The following is a 14,502-nucleotide window of genomic DNA, read 5'->3' on the forward strand; positions in this document are numbered from 1 at the left end:
AACAAATAATGCTGTAACTAAGTATCTGAAAAAGAGAGAAAATAGATCAAAAGTTTGGAAGTCAGCATAAAAAAAAAAAGACCAATTCACTAGAATAACTTAAAGTTACAGTCTCTCCTACAGCCTTTTCATTTGGACTGATACAAATCTCTGAAATGCTATCGTTATGCTTTCTAAAAAACAGGCATGAACTTTACTTCTCACAATATATATTGTCCTGGATTCTCCCTCACACCTTTTATATTAATTTGTATTGATTTATGTTATTTTCTAATATTAAGGATCTGATCTATTTAGTCCCTGCAATTTCCCATTTTTTTCCTACAGTGTTTTGGTTATAGTTCTTCAGCCTTTTTTTTTTCCTTTTAAAATAAAGAGACTTAACCAAGCTTTTATGTGTACACATATATTAAATAATAAAAATAACAGATACATAGATCTAGCTTTCACACATGCCTGTCTAAAAATTACTATGAACCACTTGTATCTATTTTCTGTTTCGCTGAGTCCAGGTAGAATGTGAACTATTTTTAGTAACACATCATTCTTACCAGTTGCATCCCGCTGAGCTCGTCCACCAAAGTCATATCTCCAGACATAATCTTCTTCAGTGAGTCATTGATCTCACTCAGCTGTTCTAGAGTTTCTTTTTTGGTCTCTTCATACTCATCTGCATCTAGCTCCTCTCTAAAGAGAACCCAACAAGACACATTAATTCATACGACTAAACCTGAGACATAATGAAGGAGAAAGGACATCAGGGAATATCATGAAGCATGCTTCCTCGGATAGCAATGAAAACATTCACATCACTTCAGCCCATTCTCCTCTAGTCCTCTTTGCTGTTATTTAGCTAATGCATATACAGTTTTCTTGATTTTGCACCATCTCCTAGACACCCATGCACTTGCGGTGTTTGTATGAAGTCACTTTGTATTAAAAAGGCCCTGACAACTATGAGATACTCAGCACTTGGTACAGTATTTAAAAGTGTATTTTGGATCTTGGCAAAAATATGCAGTGAGATTGTCTTGTTCAAAGCTATGGTAAATCAAGTTATCTGAAAATCCCATCTCATTATGCAAAAACCATCAAGTTACTCAGGTATAACTGATCCTGCTATTTACACCTTGCCTAATTCAAAGAATAGCACTACTAACTCTTAGCAGTTATAACTGTTCTTGGGGGGGGGGGGGGAGGGGGGAAGTACTGCGGGGACAAGTTAGAATTATACTCAGAGAAAGTACCTAAAAAACACACAGGCCGTTTAAGTGCAAGTACCAAAAAAGAAAAAAAACATCACTTTTCCTTGGTAATTCAGTCTATCTCAAATTTTATTAGCCCACAAAAAACGTAACACAAAATCACATGAAACAAGTCACATGAAAATGTTAGACAAATATACAAAAATATAAACCTCAACATCCCTAAGACACAACAAAACAGACACAAAAGCTATTTGCTAACTGCTATTAAAAAAAAAACACATATGAAAACCGAGTTCTGTGAACAGATATTAAAAGTTAAAAAGTCACACTGAAATATCAAATTTCAAAGAAGAGAGTAATGAGTATTTCTGCCCGCATTTTCCTCAAGAAAATATAAATAGAATGATCTTAATAAAAAGAAAGGGGTTTTAAAATAATTTTTACTACCCAATACAAACATCCTATCTAGTTTAAAAATATAAAGCCACAGCAACACAAAATAAAGCAAAAATCCCCACAAGATTTTTGAAAGGTACCACTTTCTTCTGCCAACCAGTTAAGAAAAATATAACTATATAAGATGAAAGCATCTATTTTTATTACCTGCATTCCTCCAGATCTTGAAGCTGTTGCATTAATCTATCCAACTGCTCTTCCAAGTTTTGTTTTAGTTTACTGGTCTCCGTTGTTCCTCTTGAAGCCATTTTCTTTTTGCACGTAACTGTAAGATGTTACATGACACTCCTAGGACAAACAACGTTTTATTGTTGTGTATCAACAACTCAAAATTTATTTTTAAATGCTCCAAGTACCAAGAAAACTATGCGATATCTTGATACCTGAATGTCTAACCAAAACACTTGGAGAGTGAAATACAGAAGTGTTAGGCTGGGTCTACAGGACTGCTCTCTTTGTAGCAAGAGGCAATTCACCAAGGCAATAACTCAAACAGCCACAGCGCATAAACACAAACAAGTTTGAAACCAAGCAGCAATTACAGAAATATTCGTGTCCTGCTATACAAAACAACAGATTCCACTCTCCAACTACCCTTTGGGAAACTATTTCAGAGACAACAACCCGGATGCAGGTGTCTGAAGCATGCAAACACCTTAGAATCATTAGCTGCAGAAAACTATAGCACTCTGGAAGCAGTTGGTGCTTCCTTGGGTATCGATAGGAGCAGACAGCCGATCCATGGGATATCCATCCCTAGGCCACGCACCAGCACCTTCCAAGGTCTACACTAGGGCCAACAGCTCCCGCAGCTGGAAGACGGCAAAAGCAAGGCGACCCTCCCCCGTGGGAAGGTGCCAGAGAGAAGTGCGAGCAGGAGGCGCCGGGGAGGAGAAGCGAGAAGAAGGAACTCGGGCACTGTCCGAGCCCTGCCCATCCCCGAGGACGGGGCTCCGGACGGGTTTTTCCTATTTCGCGGAGGTGAGGCCGCTCAGACCAGCTCCTGCACGCACAGGAAGGAGGCCGAGGCCACCCTCGCCGCCCACCTCGGCCCCGCCAGCCGCCCGGGCCCATCTCGGCCCTGCCAGCCGCGCCGTCCGGGCCCCCCCGCCGCCTCACCTGAGACAGGCCGCGGCGAGCAGGAGCACAGAGCGAACTGAGGGAGAGAGCGGACCACTTCCCACTAGCACCGCTTCCGGCGCGCCGGGGCCAATGAGAGCGCGCCGGCGCCGCGCCCGGGCCAATGAGAGCGCGCCGGCACCGCCCTGCCCAGTGCGGCCTCTCATCGCGGCGCTGGCAGCGCGGCCCCGGGTGGTAAGCGCGGCGGGGCGGCCCGGGGCGGCGGCGGGGCCCGCGGAGGCGAGGTGGGGGGCTCGGTGGGCTGCGCCTCGCTCCTGCGCCCCGCAGGTTGGGGTGCCGCACCGTGCAGGTCTCTGGCGGCGTGGAGCTGTGGGGAGGGGGTCGGGGAGAGGGACCGAAACTGGGAGTGCTCGGCGTGCTAGAGCTTCCAGCGACAGCCTGTGCACCGCAAGCTTAATACTTAGTGATGTTTATATGCTGCAGGTATATAAGCGCGCTTAATAAATATTTACCTCTGAAATATAAATGAGATTGACCCAAGCACACCCTGTAGAAGCTGGCAGGTTGATGATCAGAACCATCCCAAATCCTACTGCTGACGTACTTTGATGGTTTTTAGTGCAAATACGTGTCCAGTCCAGCAAAGCACCAGCAGCACTGCAATTAGTTCATGCTAAATATTGGTAAGGTCATGTATAAGCATGATGAGACTATATGTGGGCACATACATAAGGGGCACATCACAGGGCACTTCATTTTTCCTTCTGAAGGAGAAGGGAAAATGATCCATGATGTTCCACACTTACGGAAAATCGGAGTGAAGGCCATTTTACTTTCGTTCCCCTTCTTAAGTCTCGGCAGGGAGGTTTTACTAATATTTCGTTTAGTATCTGCCATAAGAGAGCATTGATTATTTTAAGACTGTTCTCAGTTTTGTGAAACTGAGCACTACCTGGATACGGGTCTCTCTCACCTCTGGATAGCGGGAGCTGGACTGCCCATTTGCATTTTGTGGTCAAACTGCAATAATTAAGAGTTGTGTCAGCAGTGCCAAATTATACATAGTTCATCAAAACTACGCATGTCACTATACAATAAGAATAGGCATAGTTCCAGATACAGCTCAGGCAGCAGCCAGGCTTTAATCATTGCTGGAACCTACTCTTCTTTTTCTCTCCTGGGGTGTGCAAATTGCATCGCTTTCCCCCAAAAGCGGAGCTCTGTGGAGGTCAGTTCCTGCCAAGCGGATCCCAGCCCTGACAGCGTGGGGCTGGTTCCAAGGGTGCCGTAACAGCGAGAGTAATCATGGGATGGTACTTCTGTTGTTTCCTCTGCTCTCCACATCAATGTGCAGCTGTTTTCTATGAAAACAGTGCTAGACAGAGGATGGCAATGCAAATTAGGAGACTGAGGGTATGTGCAAACCGTTGAATTACATTTATATTCTCAGTTTCTACACAGATATGAAGCACTACAAGGTGAGTTTATGATACAGTAATTGCCTGTTTCTGAAGACTGTAAATTCAGGTAGCAACATGCAAAAGGACATTTGACCAACTCCGGAAAAGGCACTATATATTTTCATCTCAAAATTTTCTATTATTTTTGCCGTTGCTTTTTTTTTTTTTAAAGGAGAAAATTAATCCTTTTCAAATTTGCAGCATGAGTCACTTTCTTTAGAAAGTAGGACTTTATGCATTACAAAGGGCGGTGTAACTCCTTTCCCTGCCAGTTCCCATGGGAACTCTGCTAGCGATTCCCCTGTGGAGACTGCAGTCCCAGTGACACCAAACCCTTCAATGCTGAACTACTCTGCAGTAATAAAGAATATTGTAAAAGTTTGTGAAACTCTTGAAAGCACAGAAAAGTACCAACACTTGCGAAATGTGAAGCCTTGCGAGACTTCCTTTTATTCAAGGGCTATTTGATGTTGGTACATCGTAGCCATTATGAGATTTAGCTGCTATGGTGTTTCAGCTGCCAACATCACTCAGCTTCTTTCTAAAGGAGAAGCAACGTGTGGGTGACCTTGGGGGAGTTTGAGGGGGCAGGGATGTTGCTGTAGAAACAATGGCAGACTCTTCAGCGCTCAACACAGATGTCTCGCACATTTCACAAACAGCAAAGGCAGGAGAACGGCCCATAACATATTCCAGTTTTCGTTTGTTCAGGGCCAGGCTAGGGGAAACCATCTTGGCAAGCCAGAATGTTCTCATGAAAGAAAAGAACACTGAGAAGCCAAAATCCATGTAGTGTTTGAAAAGACAAGTAGTGAAATTTCCTTATTTTTACCAATTTTTAAGCAGCTTTCTGAAACTGAGGTTCAAAATTGTAACAGTGCTGTTGTATTTTAAAAAAGGGAAAAAAACCCTGGTATTTACTTGCAGCTTTCACTAAACTTTTTTTAATGCGCTGTTCTTCTATCATCTGTGCCACTGGTACACATACCACTTACTTTCTGCAACACAAAGTAGATAGGTTGTTTTCATGTTCAGTCCATAGCACTCTCTTCCCACATACCAAGAGTATGTAAAATGTAAATAAATCCCGAATGAAAAATGTTAACGCTCCTTTCCTCCAGAATTTAATACAATATAATGTTAGTTCTGCAGATTTTGCTGAAAAGACTCACTGCAGTTTGGAGTGGCTGCACTGGGAACTGTCATAGGATGTTCTATTCGCCCCTGAAAGCACTAGAAGTAGGGAGGTTACTTGTAAGGAAGTTCCCTGCAGATGTGTCTCTTGGCAGTTGATGGTGTTGGAATCCTAAAAAAACCTGCAAAGTTCTAATAAAGTTTGTCCTGCAATCACAACAAATAATCTTTCCTCATGAATTTTTTCTGCATGAGCTGCTTTTCTTAATAGTGGGCAGAACGCTGTCCTCTCTTTAGGCAAGAGCCTATTTTCAGTGATTTAATTTTTAAAGATGTTTCCTCTTGCATTTAGGAGGGAATGGCAGCTGCTATGATAATACATAAGCAAGGCAAATTTGGGCTCACTTATCTGTCTTCTTCCTAGCACGCTCACTCTTCTCTACATCCTTCATTTCTGAAGCCCCACAGAAGAATTATTCTCCTTTCTGCAACGTAATGCCATGGTTGTCTCAGCTCCTTGCATTGTACCTCTCTCCAGGGATAACCAGAAAGAACTGGAGGTGGTGGTCTTAATCTCTTAAAAATCGGATAATGCAGTATTACATGAATAATCAGAGGCCAGATGTTGATGGAAGGAAAATACAGTGTTCAATATGATCTTGAAATCTGCTTATTGACAGCACAAATAAGTGAGAATAACTATTTTTTAATTTCGTCTCTTCTTGTAGCGGCTGGTAACTAGCACCAACGTTCTCCACTTGGCTCTGTAGCTGCGAGGAATGGCTATGGAAGATCCTGACAAGACTGAAGTGGTACTGCTGGCCTGTGGGTCCTTCAACCCCATCACCAACATGCATCTAAGGCTGTTTGAGCTGGCTAAGGACTACTTTCATGAAACAGGTAGGATGGTAATTTATATCACTCAAAACAGCTCTGATAACTAGACACTTAAGGTGAATATTTTGTGTATACGAATGCCTGTTTGACACTGACAGATATTTTTGGAAATTCTAATTAGATATTGAAGCTAGAATGTCTGTCGGTATCATACAAAATCACGTAGGGCCAATACATGAGAGAATAGTCTTACATATGTGTTATTTATTACTAATTTTAATGAGCTAAAGCATGAGTTTTATAGTTTATAGAAATATATCTTTCTAATATATCTCACTAAATCTTTAAATGTGCTGCTTTGCGCAATGGCAGAAGCGTACCGTACTTTTCCACTGGGCTGGCTATCAGAGCTGGCATTGGTGTTCTTAGAGATTGCAGTGAATAATGGTTACGTAATAATTTTAACACAATACAGTGGAAGTAACATCTGCTCAACCACTTTTCATGTTCTTGTGCAATGTGTTTTTCCACAGGAAAATACAAAGTAATCAAAGGAATCATTTCACCAGTAGGTGATGCGTATAAGAAGAAGGGTCTGATCAGTGCGACTCACCGAGTAACTATGGCAAAATTAGCTACAAAAAACTCGGATTGGGTGGAAGTTGATGATTGGGAAAGCAGCCAGAGTGAGTGGTTGGAAACACTAAAAGTTTTAAGGTATTCTTCAGCCAAACCCTAAAAAGTCTCAATAATCTATAAAAGGATAAGGAATGGTGTTAGTTCTAACAAGTTAGAATAATAGCAGGCTAATCTCAAATCATATGAATAGACTCAGCGAAGTCTATTCCATTTATATAAGCATTGTAAATGAAAGATTGCACCATTAGTCCTAAATGTACAAAAAATGAGCCTGTGAATAATTTTTAAGATATATTGTTTCTTAGGCTTTATTCAATTTTTGTGCTGAAAAGGCACTCCTGAGGAAGGACAAGAGACTAGAATAGGTTAGACACATGCTACACCAACTTTCCTCATTTGACTCTGATTGTGCTGTGCTGCCCATTTGTGTATTTCAGGGCTGGCATGAGAATTGTCTGAAGGAGTATCTTTTTTTTTAAAGTTATAAGTTTTTTACTCTTTCAGTCACTGCTACTTCACTGAGGTTCTTCTTTTTAAGATGGATTTTTATTAAAAAAGAAAAAAAACAATCTTGTTGCTTTGAAATCTTTGCACTTTGACAATTTTATGACTCAGTTCTCAAAAGTCCCTGTTCCAGCAGATCAATTCTTGGATGGATTGTCTAGGAAAGTACTGCAGGAGAAGGTGGTGAAAGATTATGTAGTAGGCCATACTCTTCCCTATATTCTCCTACATCTTTAAAATACCTAAAATACATCTGTTTTACAGGTACCATCATCAAAAGCTCTTATCTCCTGATGCCACTAATAGTCTGCAGAATGCTATACCTTTAACAAAGCCAGGACGGAAGAGGAAACAGGAACCAAATAGGCATGATCCAGTTAAAAAGAAAAATCAGAGTCCAGATATAAAAAGTTAAGTCTGTTTGCAAATTAAGTGCTTAACAATACTTGCAATTTCAAGGGAATGCTGCTGATGAGTAACTTTTTTTGATGCTAGTTCTTGGTTCTGATTTCACTGAATAAGTTTATTCTCTGAGCTCCCACAGCATAAAGCAGTAGGTTTTCTAACAAGACAGCTGTAAGGATAACATACAGAGGACAGACATGAAAAACACTCAAGATAATAGAAATTTGAACTGAAACAGATCTGAGCTATCCATTTTACCTACGGAACTTTGGTATACTGTAGTTACAGCTGGAAATTTTGGATCATATTGTAAATTGCTGGAGGAAGAAAGGACAGGATTAAGTCCTGAAATTCAAAATGTATCTGGGCACAGGATCATTTAAAATTGTAATTTAAAACATACAGCATGTGTAGCTTGGCTTTGTAATTTTCGGTAGCATTTATTTTGCTTACTGCTTTTAGAGCTTAATGTTAGTTCTTTAGCTTAACATGTACAATTATATGTATTCATATAGAATTTGAATGGCCTTGCATAATGACCATCTTAATCCTTTATATTAGCAAATCTTGACTTTTACCTGACTTCTTCCCTTGAACCTCTCCAAATTCTACTGTTTAATTGATAGTGCTGTAAAGTAAATTTATTCAAAGAAGAGACAAACAGCATCAGGCAGGCTTTTTTCATATTGTGTTGACAGGTGTTTTATTACATTTACGACACTGACTACTACCCTGTGACACTGCTGGAAACTGCAAATCTGTAGCACTCTCAATTTTGCTTTCATTACTTTAAGGTGGTTTCTATCCACATGCTTCTCTAGATTCCCTATAGTACGTAGTATGGAAGAGAGCCCCCTGAAGTCAAGTCACACAGTCTCTGGAGTTTGGTGGGTTTTGGGCATATTTTGTTCCTTTTACATAATCCCATCTGGCCCCTGTCCCGTAAAAGCTAGCTCCTCTTCTGTAACTCTATGGAATGTTACATGAAGTTTTAACAGCATTACAGCATACTTAGCTATTCTGAAATTTTCTCTATATTTTCTTTTACTTTAATTTTCACAGGGTTTTATTCACCCCAAGGCTAAATAAGCACATCAGAGTTTATTTTCCAGTCCTTTTGAACAAAGGGACTCCCATAACCTTTTTTCAGAAAAATCCTGTATTGAGACTACTAATTATAAATTTTATGCTCTGAATCTTTTTCTATTTAATTCCATTGTCTATCTTAACCAAAGTTACAGAGACTTAGCCTAGAAATTAAATGTCCCCATCAAGTTAGTTAAAATCTGGTCACCTAAACCAAGCCCTGTGCCTCACTTGTTTTTCTTTTTAAGGCGTCCCACAGGTTAAACTGCTTTGTGGAAGTGACATGCTGGAATCTTTTGGGATCCCCAATCTGTGGAAGCTGGAGGACATCACTGAAATTGTGAAAAATTATGGCCTTGTATGCATCAGTAGGGCTGGAAGCAGCGTTCAGAAATTCATCTATGAATCTGATATTTTGTGGAGACATAAGAATAACATTCACCTTGTGGAAGAATGGATCACAAATGACATTTCCTCCACCAAGATTAGGAGAGCACTGCGGAGGGGCCAGAGCATTCGTTACCTAGTACCTGATGTAGTTCAAGCATACATAGAAAAAAATAATCTCTATAGTCCAGAAAGTGAAGACAGGAATGCTGGGGTTGTCTTGGCTCCTTTACAGAAACATGCAAGTGATTCCAAGAACTAACAGGCACTATACAATTAACTTACTTTCTGCTATGAAAAAACCTACAGTTCAGTACAGGAAAATGTGGTTTTTGGGGGTTGGCTTTTTGGGTTGGGTTGGTTGTTTGTTTTTTAAGTAAACAGTGGGCTAATTCTGTGGCTTTAGTACATATGTAGTTGCTGTTGAGGTTTGGTGCACTCAATAACTGGACCTACACAATTTTTTTTAAACCCATCAATAACATTTTCACATTTAAACATTTTTTCACAGTGCAGTGAACTAAGCACAAGAATTCACACTTGCATGTGAGAATTAACAAACAAAAAAAATGAAAATGTTATGATTTGTTTTAACTCAGACTGCTCTGACTGCTATTTATAAAATACCAACACAAATATTTTTACTAACTTATAGTGTCTTAACAGACAAAGCCATTTAATTTCAAAATGGTCCACTTACTGATCATAAATCTACATAACTCATTTTTTAAAGAATTGCCAACATGTGGTGCATTTCAAAGAAATTATTTAGATCTATCCTGAAAAGGAAAAATTTACTCCTGGCTGAAGTGGTGCTAGATATACCATGCTTTGAGTTGCCTGCCTTTCAAATACTTGGGTTTTCATCTGCCATCATGCAGTTTGCTCCCAGAAATGCCTTGTGCTTTACTTTTCCACTCATGTTTCCAGAGATGTACATTAAGTTCTGCACAGTTTCTCGTGGACAGACAGACCTACCTCAGAAACTGGTTTATAGCCATTGATTTAATGGATAGAAATTAATAATAGTATCGTTGCACTGATTCTCAGACAGTTGTCCCTTTATTTCAAATAATAAATGAGCTTTTACATTTGAGCCACATGTATATAGCCAGAATTGTTTTCTGTAACGAGTTGAGAAGAAATGGTAGGATATTGAGACTGTACAAAAGTGAAATGTTTTTCTTTGGAAGAAATCTGGTTTTGAATCTAACAGCATATTGTCTGTATTATGTGAATATAAACTAGAGAGGCACTGTGAATGTCATAGTGATAGAATTCTACCTCCCTTTATTTGCTGTCATCCCATTTGTGTTTGAATTATGTGCCTTATTAAAAATGCCAAGGTTTCCAAGATGCTACCTAATGGGTCAACTTTTTTCATACTGTCTCCACAAGATGACTCTGTTCACATTTTTGACATCAACAAATCCAGCAGAATGTAAGACTCTCAGGGCAGGAAGCCTAAATGTTTCTTGTTGGGCAAGCCTAGAACCAGGGACATGTTCCAGGGTCATAACTGTGACAGACAGTCATCCTCCTTCCCTGGGCAGGGGATCCCCAAAGAGCTGAGGCAGAGGTGTAGGCCTCCCTAGGAGCTTAGCGGGAGTCTGTAAGCCAGATGCCAAACACAGACCATCACAGGTGTCCCCAGGGCCAATGAAAATATATTAATATTTTTTTATATGAATAAAACCGAGCAGGGGAGTTAAAACACCATTGGGGAAGACCCGTAACGCGCAGTGGAGCTAGCAAACTTGGAGCCCCACATAAAATTCTGCAATTACGATACACTAGAACATCCATGTTCTACTAGCTCCAGGCTGTAAAGGTGACTGTCTACAGAGAATTGCCAATGAGATTACTGTAATAAAATCAAGTCACAACTTAGAAGTGCATCTGTAACTGCACTGTGACAAAGAGTATCAAGGATTCTTATTTTTTTTTGTTGGTGATTCCTACATCAAATGTGCTCAGTCTGCTATTTTTTCCCCTAGAGCTCAGGCAAGCTTACATGTTCCTTTGATAATGAGGCTTTATCATCATTTATCATCAATAGTAATAAAGGTACCAAAGCGAAGAATAATTTATACCCCCTGTGACACTTTAGCAATCAAACTGCCATAACTGATTGAAGATAACTATTATTGATGGACAAGATCTACTTTTCTTTTTTGCTCGCTGTCTGTCTTTATGACTGACAAGAATAGAGGGCAAGCAAGATTTATTTTCAGGGCTCAAGTCAATCAGTGTGCTTCTGAATAAACAAGAGCCGATCTTTCTAATGGGAAAGCACCCTATTTATGTGGCCACCTTTCAGAGTAAAACTGCACTTTAAGTCTAGGTTTATTCTTCTAAATAATGATGCTGGTGTGTGTTGGTGCGCTTTGTGTAAATTCTAGAGAAACTACAAAGTCAATAGGATGTTTTATAAAGGTTCGGTCTAACTGTTATATTTCACTGGGTTTTAATGTAGTTATGTGTGATGGGTCTTTCAATAAAATCAATTGCATGTAATATGCTAATTTTAGTCATCTTGTTATTAACCAAATCTGATGTCTGATGACTGTGTGATTTTTAAGTAGGTAGAATGATGTCAGTACAAAACAGAACATTGTTCAAAAATTACACTGAATATGGATCTTTTGTTTTACTAGAGGGATCCAGAAACCCGCCTGTTACAACACTAGAAGTAACCACACACTGACAATCTACTGTCCCAATCAATTATAAATATCAGCATCACAGTCAGTGATGTGGCCTATTCAAAAATGTTAGACAGGTATAACTTTCAAGAGTGGACGACATCTAGAAGAGAATCTATATACTTGAAAATGTAAGGTTTGTGAATAATGCAGTTCACTAACTTCTTTATAGAAGAGCTAAAATGCATTCAGAGATGTTCTACAAATAAAAGTTAGGCTTTTTTTTACATCACTGCATTTGGTTCTGCTGTATTAAGAGAACACAGGGCCCCTACAGCACACGTGTAATTCAGATTCAAAATATATCATAAATACAGCAACAGCATCAGAAATCACTTTATCTACCTCTGTAATGAGGCCACATCTTTAATGGAATGTGTTAGATGCGCAATGCTGCACAGCAATTAAGATGGAAATGGAAAAAATTCTTTCCACAAAAAGGAATTTGTAAGGGAGAAAGGAACCATCATAGGATGTGGCCAGGGCATTCAGCAGTTCTTACAAAAAGGTCCATAGATGATTCCTTGGCTGAGCCTTGAAATAGTAACCCTAGTGCTCTTTTGTAAGTCTTAGTTTGAGATCAAGTACCAATTTACAGAAAGAAGCACCACATCCCAGACAATCTGCATAATCTTAGTTTTAAATTAAAATGTTATATCCAGGCTTTTACACAGAACTTATCCAAGTACTGGCTCCTCTTTACTTGGAAGAGTTAGTAATATTGCAACAGTGCTTTACTACCATAGCCTCGTAATAACAAATTATGGGTGAAATGTTACTATTTGAGTCCAGGGGAAACAATTTGCATTTCTCTGTGCCATTCCTAGTTTAGCATAGGATAGAGAACAATATCCATCTGCAAACAGGAAACAAGCTTTGACGTCCTAATTTCCTACTTGCATGATTCTATGAGTCATATAGGTCAAACTGTCAGCTCAAAAAATGTAGCTAAAGTTCAGAGAAAATTAATTTTCTCTGCAAAATATTATCTTTTTATTCATCCTAACCAGCCTAAAATAGATAACTGTAGTAGCTATAGGTGAGTTTCCTCGTTCAAGATTCAGAATACCACATTCCCTTTTTACCATGGTAGAAACACAGTTAAGATTTCCCTTGCCCATCAATTTTGGGTTTTTCTTCATTGGGGTACTCATTACTGTCCCATCTGACCACTTAAAATGTAGGATTAAGCTAATGCTCAAAACATACGTGTGACTTTGGGAATGATTGTTTTCCCCCTTTTACCAATGAGGAATCTGCGGTACAAAGTTATCTAGCTCTCCTATATTTAGCAATTCTAGAGTGCCTAGTTGTTCAGGATTATTAAATTTGTATTCCTTACTTGGTAAATTGTAACAATAAGGCATACAGTTTGCAAAAAGTAACCACAGATGGAGGAACTGCACCAGATTGGAGAATTATGTATTTTCTAAAGGAAATAAAATCTCTCTTCCAAAATCTTTATATATCTTTTCCCTTTGAAGTCAAGCATTCTTCATTCACTTTTCAAAACACATTGATGGGTCATCATTAATGAATGAAAGTGAAATCAGTGAAAGAAAGAGATTTCTTTCACTTCTTTGCTGAAGATATAGTCCAACACTGCAGCTTACCTGCTGCATCCTGTGCTCTACTCCCGATATGCTCTGCCACAATGTATAGCATCTAATAAAGCATCAGTGGGAATAATTTCTGTATCATCTCTCCCTTACTGTATGTGTCAAGAATAAAAAGCAAAGGGGGGAGCTACATCTTCTATATACACGAGAATACTTTTTTAATTATTATTATTATTATTACTGGCTGGTTTTAGGAGTTGAAAGTAGATTGCAAGAACAGGTATTCGTCCTCTTTCCCATCTAGGAAAACTTATAAATACAGAGCCACTGAACTGGGAACAAAGCTCAGGCCTCTGGATCTGCTCTCTCATGCCTAACTGTTAGACAAACTTTCTGGTTGGTAAGGCATCTGAAAAAATAAATAATTTTGTACATGTATGTTCATTTAACTAGGATATAACTAACAGCATTAAAGACACCAGAACACAAACAGGTAAGCTGTGGCACAGTAGAGCTATGTTGAGAGTCACATCAGGGAATAACATATACGAACAAGATTTGTCTTTCACTTTTCTGTTATAACCACTAGACAATAATGCTGCCAACTATTCACTCCAGACATAAACTAGCAAGATAAAATACTTATCTCCATTACTGTGTCATAGGTGCTGCTTTAACATTTGCTGATACAATACCATCCACAGTTTAACATTCGTTCCCTGACTGTTCAAAGACAGCATGTATTTACAGTGGGTAGATCACCTTTTCAACAAATACATAGATTTCAGATCATAAAGCCGCAGATCTCATATACATACAGGGAATTTTAGTAATGACAAAATCTGTCCACAATTCCCTTTAAAGTACACAAGATGGACACAAAAAGTTTAAACCAGTTTTTGGTTTGCATTGCGACTCTTGAGCTATTAACATTTGCTCCACACACGGATTTCAGAAACAGTGAACTTTTCCCTCCAATGCAGCTGAAGCTGATCTACAAATACCCTCCCACCTATTGGCCCAGCAATAGCACCCTTCCCCT

General features: G+C 39.3%; 2 protein-coding genes across 10 annotated transcripts in view; one reads left to right on the forward strand and one right to left on the reverse strand.

Annotated features, from left to right (window-relative positions):
* The window catches only part of LZIC (leucine zipper and CTNNBIP1 domain containing), a 34,731-nt gene extending 31,865 nt beyond the window's left edge, over window positions 1-2,866 (reverse strand). For 4 of the 6 annotated variants that reach the window (XR_012590129.1, XM_074609439.1, XM_074609438.1 and 1 more), the window contains exons 1-3: window positions 2,784-2,866; window positions 1,812-1,952; window positions 552-687 (exon numbers count right to left, since the gene is read on the reverse strand). Coding sequence is in view for 5 of the 6 variants with exons in the window: in XM_074609439.1 (XP_074465540.1) it covers window positions 552-687; window positions 1,812-1,912 (237 nt within the window). In the remaining variant the exon portion in view is untranslated. Of the gene's footprint in view, window positions 1-551; window positions 688-1,811; window positions 1,953-2,710 lie in introns of all 6 variants that reach the window. The other 2 variants (XM_074609441.1, XM_074609437.1) reach the window with 2 other exon arrangements.
* Window positions 2,856-10,552, forward strand: NMNAT1 (nicotinamide nucleotide adenylyltransferase 1). 4 transcript variants are annotated; one of them, XM_074609431.1, is made up of 5 exons: window positions 2,856-2,978; window positions 6,067-6,238; window positions 6,709-6,892; window positions 7,583-7,728; window positions 9,058-10,552. In XM_074609431.1, the coding sequence occupies exons 2-5, from the start codon at window positions 6,118-6,120 to the stop codon at window positions 9,456-9,458; spliced, it is 852 nt and encodes a 283-aa protein (XP_074465532.1). In that variant the 5' UTR covers window positions 2,856-2,978; window positions 6,067-6,117; the 3' UTR covers window positions 9,459-10,552. The 4 variants fall into 4 exon arrangements, with proteins under 4 accessions (XP_074465532.1, XP_074465533.1, XP_074465534.1 ...); XM_074609432.1 differs by lacking the exon at window positions 2,856-2,978 and adding an exon at window positions 3,012-3,028; XM_074609433.1 differs by lacking the exon at window positions 2,856-2,978 and adding an exon at window positions 3,210-3,227.
* The last annotated feature ends 3,950 nt before the right edge of the window (window positions 10,553-14,502 follow it).

The sequence above is a fragment of the Larus michahellis genome, chromosome 16 (assembly GCF_964199755.1).
Source record: "Larus michahellis chromosome 16, bLarMic1.1, whole genome shotgun sequence".
Taxonomy (NCBI): Eukaryota; Metazoa; Chordata; class Aves; order Charadriiformes; family Laridae; genus Larus; species Larus michahellis.

What these genes read in the sequence shown, in the direction of transcription:
- NMNAT1 (XM_074609431.1), top strand. Translation starts at nt 6,118, where the DNA reads ATGGCTATGGAAGATCCTGACAAGACTGAAGTGGTACTGCTGGCCTGT. An exon ending in GGACTACTTTCATGAAACAG is followed by an intron (nt 6,239 to 6,708) that starts GTAGGATGGTAA and finishes GTTTTTCCACAG; the next exon opens with GAAAATACAAAGTAATCAAA. An exon ending in GAAACACTAAAAGTTTTAAG is followed by an intron (nt 6,893 to 7,582) that starts GTATTCTTCAGC and finishes TCTGTTTTACAG; the next exon opens with GTACCATCATCAAAAGCTCT.